Source organism: Littorina saxatilis, linkage group LG1, assembly GCF_037325665.1.
Source record: "Littorina saxatilis isolate snail1 linkage group LG1, US_GU_Lsax_2.0, whole genome shotgun sequence".
Classification (NCBI taxonomy): domain Eukaryota; kingdom Metazoa; phylum Mollusca; class Gastropoda; order Littorinimorpha; family Littorinidae; genus Littorina; species Littorina saxatilis.
The window spans coordinates 38936859-38950194 of record NC_090245.1 but is presented as its reverse complement, the minus strand read 5'-3'; the positions used below and the strand labels follow the sequence as shown (position 1 = coordinate 38950194).

At 40.3% G+C, this 13336-nt stretch overlaps 3 protein-coding genes across 4 annotated transcripts in view; 1 reads left to right on the top strand and 2 right to left on the bottom strand.

The window, feature by feature from the left end:
• Positions 1-358, bottom strand: part of LOC138969095 (importin-4-like) — a 51420-nt gene extending 51062 nt beyond the window's left edge. Inside the window, exon 1 of the mRNA XM_070341803.1 lies at positions 284-358. Within this exon, the coding sequence (XP_070197904.1) occupies positions 284-349 (66 nt within the window). The 5' untranslated portion in view covers positions 350-358. The remainder of the gene's footprint in view (positions 1-283) is intronic.
• Positions 359-416: 58 nt separating this feature from the next.
• Positions 417-11857, top strand: LOC138969012 (glutathione synthetase-like). Of its 2 annotated transcripts, none has more exons than XM_070341710.1 (13): positions 417-461; positions 964-1083; positions 2910-3096; positions 3533-3608; positions 4245-4417; positions 4777-4819; positions 5172-5245; positions 6239-6403; positions 6827-6896; positions 7788-7979; positions 8311-8392; positions 10068-10257; positions 10617-11857. In XM_070341710.1, exons 2-13 carry the CDS (start codon positions 996-998, stop codon positions 10744-10746), a joined length of 1470 nt encoding a protein of 489 aa, XP_070197811.1. In that variant the 5' UTR covers positions 417-461; positions 964-995; the 3' UTR covers positions 10747-11857. The 2 variants fall into 2 exon arrangements, with proteins under 2 accessions (XP_070197811.1, XP_070197804.1); XM_070341703.1 differs by lacking the exon at positions 417-461 and adding an exon at positions 468-692.
• The window catches only part of LOC138969046 (origin recognition complex subunit 6-like), a 591738-nt gene continuing 587761 nt past the window's right edge, over positions 9360-13336 (bottom strand). The window contains exon 8 of the transcript XR_011456361.1: positions 9360-9709. The gene's annotated coding sequence lies outside the window, so the exon portion shown is untranslated. The remainder of the gene's footprint in view (positions 9710-13336) is intronic.

Here is a 13336-nt window from a genome sequence, read left to right as displayed (position 1 = left end):
ACCTCTCTTTTCTCTAACTCGCGTGCGAATTAACTTGTAATTAATACGCTTCCGGTCATCAACCAGAGTAGACAAAAATGCCTTTGAGTCAGAAAACCGTCAATAATGTCTGGAAATAATCAGTGCCAGTCAGCAGGTCAGCAAACCACGTGTGGACAGACAGCAGACATTCATCAACACATGAGAAAGAAAAAGAGATCGTCGGCAAAAGTGGCAAAGCTGCTTATATCTTTTTATCGCACACATATTGAATCATCATCACCCGATAGTATCAAGGTCTCACCTCTTGAATAACATCATTATCAGGCACAAGAAGGCCCGCCAAAATCGCTTCCAAGGCTGCCGCCATTTTCGTAGATCAACGGAAGATGTGTAATCGAAAGTGGCTGAATTCTTAAACCGACATGTCTTCAAAGTGTCTCATCTTCAAATGGGCGAGAGATGACTCAGCAAAATCGAAAGTAGGTTGCATGGTTGAATCCATGCCTTATGTTTAAGGTGTGTTTGTCACATGCACACACAGTTCTGTAAAGTAGATTAGGTGCGAGAGTGACTCTGCATATTTTATAAATGTACTGAAGCATCTTCCACCATACAAAACCCACATGCACTTGTGTTCCTGGTGTATCAAGATATCTATCCTGAATGATGAAGGACTAGCTTGATCACAACTTTGCTTTTGGAGTTCACGAGTAAGTTAGGTATTGCTCTGAAGTTATTAAAGTATTTTGTACGATGACCCGCGCGCGCGCACGTGTGAGTGTGTGTGTTCTAATAGTAATATCATAGTAGCAGACGGAAGAGCTGAAATTTCAGGTGAAATGTGTGTTCATTCCTAATGTTCTATTAGGAACATTTAATTGTTCTATTTTGTATATGTTCTTTTGTAAGGGGCCTAGAGCCATAGGTTATGCACTTAAAATGTCCAGTTATCATTATTATTATGTTGGACTATTTCTTCAGGCTTTGGACAACAAGATCAAGGCAGTATCACTATGGCAACCTGTCTCTGCAATCACCCGCAGGATACTGATGAAATCCAGCATATCCTTGAAGTTGCCAGGGACTGGGCGTTAACAAATGGTGAGTATATATATGGTCATATTTTATTGAATATTCATTGGTATTATTATCTGTAATCATTATTCTAAGACTCATTCTAGACCTCCAGCGTGAGAGGCAATTAAGCGCTTTAACTACTGTAACACTCCAGCTGTCACATAGAGCGAATAAAAATACCTAATTTTTCCGAGCGCTGTCCAATCAACCTTGCTAGAAACGGATATCTGTCGCTATTCAGGGCCGGGGACGGCAAAGACAGCGAGAGAGAAGATGGGCACCGCCCTCATAAAACTGAGATCTCTAACATCTCCCTCCCCTACGACCAAAAATGGTTCTGGGACTACCTTTACTTTTTAAGAGTCATGACCTTGCAGTTGTGGATTGGGCTTATATTCCAGATACAGCCCCATAGAAATGATGTCACTACAAAGAGTACACATTTTGAGATTCTTACAGGGTTAATCGGGGCCCGGTAGCTCAGATGGTAGAGCACTGGACTTGTGATCGGAAGGTCGCAGGTTCGAATTCGGGCCGGGACGGACACGGGTCAACTTTATGTGCAGACCCAGAGACGGAAGCCATGTTTCACCCCCGTGTCATCACAATGGCACGTAAAAGACCTTGGTCATTCTGCCATAAGTGCAGGTGGCTGAATACACCTAAACACGCAGACACCTGGGTAGCGCGACTCCGTTGCTGCTAGCTTTCCACTGGGAGGAAGCGATCCGAATTTCCCAGCGATGGGACAATAAAGTAATGAAAATGAAAAATGAAAAAAAAATTATGAGGAAGCTCACACTGGGCTAAATCTGGATATTGCCGTAACTTTTTCGTAAGCTCAATAATGTTTTAACTTTTTGGGGGAGGGGTTGGGGTGGGGTATGATTCTTGAGATCACTGCCATATATACAACTGTATGTGATATGACATACTCTGTGTTGTTCTCAGGCCTCGGTCTTCTGTCAATGATGCATATTTTGTTATCTGACACATATATTGACTTGACCCTGCATGGTTGGTCGACCATTCAATAGTTTGTTACAAAAAGGTCTTCTGACCATCAATTTTCATACTAAATAGTAAATGCACACAGTTAGAATAGTTGGATCTACACTGTAAATATTCTTTCAATCCAGGTCCCACTGACCTAATGTCTTTTAAGTCTGGGAACTATACTCAAGGTTCCAAGCGGCGTAAAATTCCTGAAATTCCTGTATGTTCATTTTAGCTCGACATTCTTTGGTGCAGGAGCTGTATTCTGATTCTATGTGAAACATTATGATGGGACGAATAATGATAAATACAATGAGCACATGAATGATTTGTAGAGGTGGTAGTTGTGATGCTACAACAGAATTGCATTTGTTTAGTAAATTAATGTGGGGGGAAAATTGAAAGGTAATGCCGTTTAAAGAAGAATGTCAGGAGCAGCAGTACAGTACTGTACATGGATTACTATTCAAATTATCTGGAGTAGGCTGGGTCCGTAGCTCAGTGCGTAGTGTCCAGGCTTTGTAACCAGTTTCTTGCTATCGGTGTGGGTTTAAGGCCCAGATATGGAGGAGATTTTTCTGTGTTCCCAAAGTCAACATCCAGTTCAGACTAAGCAGACAGAATCGTATCGCCCTTGTGTGAAAATTCCTGCAAAACCATAAGGTGACCCTAAGAGTGAAAAGCTCAGGAACACAGAAGATTTTTAGTAAAAGAAATATAGGAGAAAATATCAAAAGTGATTCAGATCTAATCTGTGTCTCATATCGTGCCTGAGAATTCCTTGTTTAGAGAGGAAGTGTGTATGCATACCTGCCTTTGATTTTTGTTAAAGTCTCTCTTTATCCTTTTGTCAGGAATGGTTTTTAAACCAGACGCCAGCTCAGCAGGTCAGAGCCAGGCGCAGTGCGCTCCCTTTTCACTGTTCCCAAGCGTCGTTCCAAAGCAGATCTTCCAACAGGCCGTTACTTGCATGAAAGACTTCAACACCCTCATGTACAGAGTGGCCCAGGACCATGACTTCTTGGAACGGGCTTTGAAAAGGCATGTACATTAAGTCTCTATAATCATTGATTGGGTTTATTACGTGTTATTCAGGGTGAGGTGAACTGTGAAGAGGGGTGAAGATGGGATGGAGGTTTTCTAAAAGAAAATAGATTTTCAGTAACTTACTGGAAAGGCCGTTTAAGCTTAATTTTTGAAGCATTAGAATTTAAACATGTCAGTCCAGAAATTAGCCACCTGATAAAATCTGCGGCAATACAGTTTTCTTTATTTGCATGCTGTGAATTATCTGTTGACAGAAACAAGAGGTGAAAACACACAGAAGATATTGCAGTTTTTAATTCTTGTTTTGTATATGGTGTTCGGCAGTAATGCATTCCAGATGCCCTTTGAAGGTATTCTGCGATCTTTGTATTCTAATCTGGACCAGAAAATGTATCTGGTTTTTTTAATTTCATTTTATTTTGATTTGCAGTGTCATCAAAGTGGACCCATTTGTGAGAGGTCTTTGGGACATCTACAATCAAGTCAGGGAGGAGGGAATGGCACAGGTTATTGTTACAAATACCTAAGTCTTGACATGTAAAACAGTTCAATATGTAACTTGGTGGAAAACAACACAGGATACACCTTTGGAGCTATAAAGGCATGCAAATCAAAGGTGAAGTAAGGTTATATGTGAGTAACCTCTTATAGCTGTTTTCTTGTCTGTAACGAAGGCATTGATAGACTGTTTGTAAGGTCCACTCATAAAGTCAGTCTGTACATGATTCCACATTGGTCACATAAGCTTGAAATTGGGTGATGGCAGTAAAATCATGATCATGATGATTGTCACTGTGCATTTTCACATTGTGAAATTTTGAGTATACATTTCTGTCGCTTTTAAAAAAAACCAGAAGTGTAGTTTGCAGCATGCTCGCAGACGCAGGCATTCACAGACATACACACCCTGTTTAATGTCTCTTTCTTACTCTCTCTCTCTCTCTCTCTCTCTCTCTCTCTCTCTCTATCAGTCTTTTAGCCTTTCCGGTCTCACACACACACACCCACACCATCACACACACACACACACACACACACACACACACACACACATACACACACACACACACAACCACACAACCACACTCCTCTCCCCGCCCCAACCTACAACAACTTTCTTACCTACCACATCCCCATTTCAGCCCATCAGCCTTGACCTGTTTCGCAACGATTTCATGATGAACACTTCAGACAAGAAGAACATAACGTCTGCTGGGATCCCCCCATCCAGTGCCTTACAGCTCAGACAGATTGAATTCAACACGATAGCAGCTAGCTTTGGAGGCCTTATAGGAGCAGCAACACACCTGCACAGGTATGTAGCTACATTGTATTTGCTACAGTTCGGTTTCTGAAAGAGGGAAGATGTTTTTGATATTATGTTTGTTTGTGTAAACGTACATCGTCAGTATCAGTGTGTGTGTGTGTGTATGTGTGTGTGTGTGTGTGTGTGTGTGTGTGTGTGTGTGTGCGTGTGTGTGTGCGTGCATGGCTAGTGTGCATGCATGTGTGTGTGTGTGTGTGCATGTATGCTTCTGTGCATGTGTTCACAAAGGGGAGCATTTTATTGTTTTTAAGAAGTAACAAGTATGTTGTCATAGATATGCTCAACACCTGAGAGATTGATGTTATTTTCTGTTCCTGCTGACTTCATTGTTATTACAATTTCTGCAGGTACACCTTGGACCTGGCAGGAAAACCATATACTTCCAGTGAGGTGAGTTCCTTATTACCACCATCTTTTCACCATGCTTTGGTGATCTCTTCTTAGGTGTAACAAGTGAGCATACTACCTGAATAGAAAGCAATAATCAGTCAGTTAGGTATAACTCTGTTATTAGTTTTAAGCCACATTTTCTTTCATTACAAACACTTTGTCTAAAAAAACCCACTAGAAGTTGCAATTTTCACGCACTTTAGTCCCTGATGAAACTACTGTGTCAGACAAAATGCCAAATATTATACTAATGGCAAAGCGGAGTGTAGTTTTAAAGACACTTGTGATGAGATTGTGCCAATGGTTGCAGTCAGCACTTTTTCCACACCCCTTACTTTTTCCCTCGTTTCAGATGCCAGACAATGATCCTGCCAGAGGCTTTGCAGCAGGAATGGTCAAAGCCTGGGAACTCTACGGAAACCCAGAGTAAGTGTAACTGTCTACATTTCAAGATCGTTAGTACAGTAGTATCTCTGATGTGAGGCCCCAATGAAGGACACAATGTTGTCCTTTTATCTATTATTTTGACCAAAATACATGTATACCTGTTATGACAGGCCAGCTAAATGTAGGGACACTTTTGCCTGAGGGACACAACTGTCGAACGCTGAAGAAGAAGAAATCTGGTCCCAGGTGTGTCCTTTTATAGCAGGTACCACTGTAGTGCCATACCGGCACGGTTGGCCTAGTGGTAAGGCGTCCGCCCCGTGATCGGGAGGTCGTGGGTTCGAACCCGGGCCGGGTCATACCTAAGACTTTAAAATTGGCATTCTAGTGGCTGCTCCGCCTGGCGTCTGGCATTATGGGGTTAGTGCTAGGACTGGGTGGTCCGGTGTCAGAACAATGTGACTGGGTGAGACATGAAGCCTGTGCTGCGACTTCTGTCTTGTGTGTGGCGCACGTTATATGTCAAAGCAGCACCGCCCTGATATGGCCCTTCGTGGTCGGCTGGGCGTTAAGCAAACAAACAAACAAACTGTAGTGCCACACTGTCATACTAACAGAGATCTTCAGTCCCCTTGTAAGGCCTCCACAAATCTGACAAAATCCGGTCTTATAAAGGAGGGAGTCTTAAAATTGGGGTTAGTTTACTGAGTTTATGAGAAGAAAGACTGAGAAAACAGGGTCTTAAAAGGGAGGTAAGTCTTAAATTGGGGGTCTTAAAAGGGGGGTTCCACTGTATAGCCATTAGCTGAATGGAGAAAGATATTGTCATCATCCTTGTTTTTATCATTGTTATGATACACATCATCATTGTCATTGTGACTTATAAAATTGTTACTAATTGTCAGCTTGGATTAGGAATGCTTGAATTATTATTGATTATTGTTAATATGAATCATGAAAGTTTTGGGCTGATCTGACAGACTAGTGTCCAATATGCCATTCATTATTCAAATGTTGCTATTTTATTTTCAGTGCTGTCATCCTTTTCTTGGTTTCCGGTATTGAGAGCAATATCATCGATCAGCGATGGCTGGAGTTCAAGGTTCATCAGCAGAACAGCAAAATTCGGGTGATACGCGGTACACTTCTAGATGTTCATGCCAAAGGATCTTTGTCAGACGACAAGAAGTTTATTCTGTAAGAAATTTAATTTCTTCTCTTTTTACTGAAAGATAATAGAAGTTGGATGCCTGGATACTTTGATATGAGCAAGTCAATGATGTACGTTTCTCAGGAATATTTATGATGCACGTGAAACAATCATATATCTATGGCTGTGAATGTGAGGTTTCTTAAAGATGCAATCACAATGTTTTTTCTAAGTAGCAGCTACCAGTTTATTTTGTTATGCTTCTGCAAGTTTTCTGCCCATGTTTACCTTTTCTTCTTGAATACAATCTAGTTTCATTGCTTGTCAAAAACTACATTAGATAAAATAATGTGCATTAACAAAGATTGGTGAAATAACGTAAGAGTCGAGTTTTGATGTAGCAGAATGAAATTGATAATTTGTTGTTGAAATAAATGCAAATTAAAGTCACACATATTAATTTCTTTCAGAGATAAGTCAGAGGTGGCTGTGGTCTACCTGAGGACTGGTTATGGGGAGGACTCGTACACTTCAGATAAAGTCAGTTTTGTACTTGATCATCTGATTACTTGATTTGTCCCTTGTATACATTGTTTGTTTGTTTGTTCGTTCATGGGCTGAAACTCCCACGGCTTTTACGTGTATGACCGTTTTTACCCCACCATTTAGGCAGCCATACGCCGCTTTCGGAGGAAGCATGCTGGGTATTTTCGTGTTTCTATAATCCACCAAACTCTGACATGGATTACAGGATCTTTTTCGTGCGCACTTGGTCTTGTGCTTGCGTGTACACACGGGGGGTGTTCGGACACCGAGGAGAGTCTGCACACAAAGTTGACTCTGAGAAATAAATCTCTCGCCGAACATGGGGACGAATTCACGCTGACAGCGGCCAACTGGATACAAATCCAGCGCGCTACCGACTGAGCTACATCCCCGCCCCCTTGTATACATTAACAGGCCCATTTGTAATGCAACTCAACCTTACGTATGGGAGGCCGGTGCCTTATCCACTAGGCCATCCCTGCATACGTCAATTATACGGGATAAGAGCATTCTTCAACTTAAACACATACCTAAAAATCAACTTCCTGGCTGCATGTTTCCAGTACAGAGTGGGAGTTCCTCATTGAATTAGTTTGCAAATGACCTGTTCAGTATGCTAAATTAATGTAGCTAAAAATTCCCACTCCGCAATGTATGCCGTCGCACTATTGATTTTTTTTATGTGTCAAAGTGAATGGATGTACTTATATATTCCATGTGAATAAAGTCTTCAGATCTGTGGTGGTGAACATGGTAATGTATGCGGGAAGGACAATATCTTTAAGCTTGTGGCTGCTATGACACTAGCTGTTAAACTTGTAATGTACATGACAGATTGCAAACTTTTGTCTTTGCTTTTGACCTTTGGCACTTATTTTATTCCAGGAGTGGTCAGCCAGACTGATGATGGAGCGGTCAAGGGCGGTCAAGTGTCCCACAGTGCGGTCACAGCTGAGCGGCTGCAAGAAAGTCCAGCAGGAACTGGCCAGGTCTGGTGCGGTGGAGGGTTTTGTCGAAGACCCTAAAGCTGTGAAAAGTATCAGAGACACTTTCGCTGGACTCTACAGTCTGGACATGGTTTGTTGAAGTTTTTTCTGTATTGGTTGGTTGGTTGTTCTTGCTTTTATTGTTGTGTGTGTTTATAATGGCATGAATAATGGCATAAATCTTGCTGCCAGGTATAGGGCACAAATGTTCAAACGTTAACTCGTACAATATTTGCTAACATTTTGGAGTTTACTTCTTGATCTTAGAAACGGTTCAGATATAAAGGGTTGTTGGTTTAGTAGAATACAGTGCAGTTGTGAATTAAATCAAGTCTTTTGTGTTAAAGCAGCAAGAACCAGTCATACTTGTTATCATTACTCATGTCAAGGTGAACTATTGTGTAATGCGTAATTTTGTGCAGGGTACAGAAGGAGATGACGCAGTGAAACTGGCAATCAGTTCGCCTGAAAAGTATGTCTTGAAGCCACAGAGAGAAGGTGGAGGTAAATACACGAACATTTATTAAGTACACATAAATGCATGCTTGTATGTGAACACATATACATGTTTGCCACATACACACACATACTTGCATGCACACACACACACCTGTACTCACTTATGTCAAACGAGTAAGCACTGGCCTGAAACCAGTTGTCGCTATATGGGCGTGGGTTTGACCCCCATGCATGTTTGGTAAGGGATGTATTTCCCCGAGTCATGCAACTTTGTGCAGACTCTATCCTCTGTGTTCGAACAACCCTGTGTGCACGCATGCGCACAGTAAAGATCCCATGTTAACATGAATATACAGTCGAACCCACTTAAAACGAACACGCTAGTTACGAATTTTGACTTATAACGTATTAGTTTTAAGTTCCCAACTGAATACCTCTTTCTTCATGCTTTAAAAAAATGCTTAAAACGAATTCTTTGTAACGAATTTATGCTTATAACGAGCACTTTTTGGATTCCCAAGCATGCATAATGTCTGTAATTTACTCACGCTTATGACGAAATCTTTAAACTCGTCCCGAGATCGACATATCATGGGAATTTGAGAAGTTTGAATACATGTGTCAAAGTCTTCCCTTGCGTCGACTGCTTGAACCATTGCTCAACCGATCACTGAATAAAGTTAAACTGATTACACTGTACTCACAAAACAATTTCAAATTTAGAATCAAAGTGATTGATAGCTCAGACACTGAACATGAATGACTGACTGACGTTTATTTCCTTCGCGAATACCAAAAACGAAACATCAATGTTTAGAACGGAAGCCATTGCCAAAAAATATAGATGCCAGAGTGGTTTCCCTTGGACAAGGGAAACCACACTCTCAACGTTTGCGTTCGCCGGTTCGCGATAGTTTATCAGTCAGTCAGTGCTTTCAATTTGGATTTGAACATCATGTTGCAACAAAAACAAAAACAAAACTAAATTGGCCAAGGTTTGCTACCCGTCGCCAAGGTAAGTGATTCCGGACACATGATAGGAACACCGCGAATGTGGACAGTGTCAGTGTGTGCGTGTGTGTGTGACCAAAAACGTAACAACTGGATGACACATCTGTGTGCTCACTCTCACTCAAACTCAACAATCATCACTCAACATGAGACACACATGAACATGTAACTGAATGTCACTTTATTGTCTAAACGTGAAGCAGCATGAAAGTTGCGAAAGAAACAAATTGAAACACCATAAAATGTACAAGACTTTAAAAAAAAAAAAAATCAATCAATTTTCTTAATACGAATTTTGGTTAAGACGAACTTTTTTTCCGATCCCCAGTGATTCGTCTTAAGCGAGTTCGACTGTATGCATGCAGGATAAAGAGAAAATAATTGGTAGTGCAGTACTGATCGAATTGTAGCTCGAGCGCTTTCCCCAGTGAGAAAACATTTCATGAATTTCCATGATGGTAATTAACCTCAAAGGATGATATGATACCAATATAATTCAAATTAATACCAAAGTCTTTCATCCTAGCTTCTATGATTCTTATTCTCAGCTGCAAAGAGACTGGTTTGCATAACTTTCAATTACTGATGTCTATTTTTAGAGCGCTTACTTCCCTTGTTTCCTAATCTTGTTATTAGCGTACTGCCTCACTTGATTATGATTCTAGCACTAACGCCACAATGTACATAGCATGAACCTTCTCTCCTCTAGGCCACAACATATATGGAGAGGAGATGAAGAAACTGCTGGAAGAAATGGGCAGCACAAAAGAACGGGAGAAGTTCATCTTGATGGAAAGGATCTTCCCCTTGCCTGAAAAGAACTACCTCATCAAGTCGGGCATTCCTCTGACACTTGTGGATACTGTCAGCGAAATGGGCATCTATGGTGTTCATATAGGGTAAGCAATTGTTATTCAGAAGAAAAATGTAGGATCCTGTGCAGACTGAGATGGAGAGGAAGAATATTGGTGAGAAGGGCAATTGCAATGTGAAGAAGATGAACAGAGAGAAATTGGGATTTGATTAACAGATCTCTTGAGAGGCATTTTCAATATTTTGCATCTGTGAATGAATTTGATTCTATGTGTGTGTGTGTCTGTGTGTGTGTGTGTGTGTGTGTGTGTGTGTGTTTACTTGTATTCAACTTTAAGTTGTGCTAGCTTTTCTGAGTTTACATTTTAGAAATACATACTCTCTCATGCATCAAATGTGAAGGCACACTACATTGTTGAAAAGTTAGCAATACATTGTGTTGCAGAGATGGCGATAAGGAACATCTCAACAATCAGTGTGGCCATATGCTGCGAACCAAGATGGAGGGCACGGACGAAGGTGGTATTGTGGTCGGCTTTGCTGTCCTGGATACCCCGTACATTGTGGATGTATGATTTATTTCTGCATTTCAATTTGTTTCATTTTATTGTACTACAATCAATGCAACCACATGCTACGAACCATGACTGAAGGCACAGTTGAAGGTGGTATTTTGGTTGGAATTGCTGTTCTTGATGCACCTTTCATCATGAATGTAAGATTAGATTTCTCTCTGCAAGTTATTTTTCGTTACATTACAATCAGTGTGGCCACATGCTAGTTAAATGATGAGGCACAGAGGAAGGTGGTATCGTAGTCGAGTTTACTGTTCTTTACACTCGCTATGTTGTGGATTTATGATTTCTTCCTGCAATTTATGTTTTATTGTACTATTTGATTTAGAGTACATTTGCTCTATGAATGCCTAGATCTTTTTAGATCTGGCCGATATTTATTTTGTATTGTACTGTTTGGTGAAGAGTACACACGGTTATGGATCAGCTTTCTTTAGATTTTATTTTGGTGGAAGATGAGGCTACCTTGTTTTTATCATAGCTCTAGAGATATGCTCAAAAACATAAGAATTTTCTGTGATGATTTCCGTACAATTGTATTATTGTGTACAGAAAGTAACTGTTTTTGCTTTAATGTGGAAAAAACCACTGTATGAATCCTCCCGCAAGAAATTTGCCTGAAAAATCTTCTTTTTTGTTGTTAAGTGCCCAAGTACTTTTAATGTACCTTGTACCTGAGAAACCCTTTGAATACTTTTGCTCCCATATACCTTCTTACAGTTGATAAAATATACAAACATTTTACCAGCAACCATTTAATCACTCAAGGATCAAGTCATACTATAATTGCATTGTTCTGTATGAGTAAAAGCAGGACTGTGATGGTGAAAAGGCCTGGTCAGTTTTGAAAACTGAACCGTTCATGTTCATACACACTAGTTTTGAGGTGTGTGTGTGTGTGTGTGTGTGTGTGTGTTTGTCTTTGTGTGACCATATTTGTTTCAAATACCTGCTTTATAATCGTTTTTTTTTTTAATATTGTTTAACAAGATCTGATTTTGAAAACTGCTGTTAGTTTGTTTTGATAGCTTTTGTATATTTTGATTCTGGGACCATCTGGGCTTTCGTATTATTGCCAATAACATTAACAGTCAGAACGGCTAGCACATTATCAGCTTTAAATGTTGTAGTTTGTTTACATATTGAATACATAACTATCAGCAATTTGCTTTTGCAAAGTTATTCTCTGAGGGATAAGATAAGAGTCCTGCTAAGTGCATTATTCCTAGTGTGACAGGAAGTACATTGTTTCAGTATTTCTTTAATCATCCGTTTTCCTTTCTATCTTGTCATGTTATTTAGATGGGCATTACAATTGTTTTACATGTCTCAAATGAGTTATTAATGAAGAAATGTTGGAAAATACCCTCCCCTGACCAAGCACTATTTTCTTCTGTGGAAGGTTTCACTCTCATCTCTCTCTTTATGTCTCTCTTTCTGTCTCTGGTGTCAAATGACATTGATATTGTATATGTGTGGGATGAATAAGGACATTGGATCATGTATATCACTTTTAAAGCTATTTCAATACATACTTGAAAAGAACTTTAGGACTCGGATCTCATTTAAACAGGTGTGTTTGTGTGTGTGTGTGTGTGTGTGTGTGTGTGTGTGTGTGTGTGTGTTGTGTGTGTGTATGTGTGTGTGTGTTTTGTGTGTGTGTGTGTGCCTACATGTATGTGTGTGTGTTGTATGTATGATAATTACATTTTTTTCTGTTTTTATTTAAAAAAAATTTTTTTTTAACATTATTAGTGTATTTTTTTTCACTACTCACTGCCATGGGAAACATGTACTCAAAGTCAGTGGGAATGAAGTGTCAACAGGAATGACAATAAAGGGAGATCAGCTTCTATTCAAGTGTTGGGCGCAAAGTAAGAATCCGGGGCAGAGTTGGAATAATCGGGATCTCCGGAAGCCTCATTTGATTTCCAACAAAGCGCCACATTTCCGGAAACGAGCTGCCTCGTTCTAAAAATGGCAACCTTTCGACTGGCACAAAAAAGTATACCGTTTTCACAGGTCATGATTAAGGTATATGAAAAAGCAATGTCTTATACAGGGGAAGTCTTGAATGGGGGGGGGGGGGGGGTACACTGTGTAACAATTCTCTCAGTGGCACTCAGTCAGCGCATGCAGCTAGCTAGTTGCTGCTGTCTCGATCTATTTTGAACACAATGATTTTTTTTCTTAGAGTAGAGTGTTAGTTTGTTACAACAGGCTGAAATCATCTTTATTTTGAATCAACATTTTGCAACAATCAATCACATCAATATAGCGCAGACTTGCACATCACGTTTCAAGAGCCTAGATTACCATGCAGTGACAAGAGCCTACTCAGTAAAGGGACGTAATGCTGTCTCTGCAGCCCAGAGAGACTGTGTGAGTTTAATGTATAATCAGTTAAGACTGAGTAAAAAATTATTACAATCGATAGTTATTAGTGAAAAGTAATATCGGAACACTCTTGTTGTGTTTTTTGACTCACATGCGAAGCAAAAGTGAGTCTATGTACTCACCCGAGTCGTCCGTCCGTCCGTCCGTCCGGACGTCCGTCCGTCCGGAAAACTTTAACGTTGGATATTTCTTG

Bases quoted from the DNA above. Each gene is read 5' to 3' on its own strand.
- LOC138969012 (XM_070341710.1), top strand. From the start codon at position 996: ATGGCAACCTGTCTCTGCAATCACCCGCAGGATACTGATGAAATCCAG. The intron at 7,980-8,310 runs GTTTGTTGAAGT...AATTTTGTGCAG, and splicing joins GACTCTACAGTCTGGACATG to GGTACAGAAGGAGATGACGC. The intron at 10,258-10,616 runs GTAAGCAATTGT...ATTGTGTTGCAG, and splicing joins ATCTATGGTGTTCATATAGG to AGATGGCGATAAGGAACATC.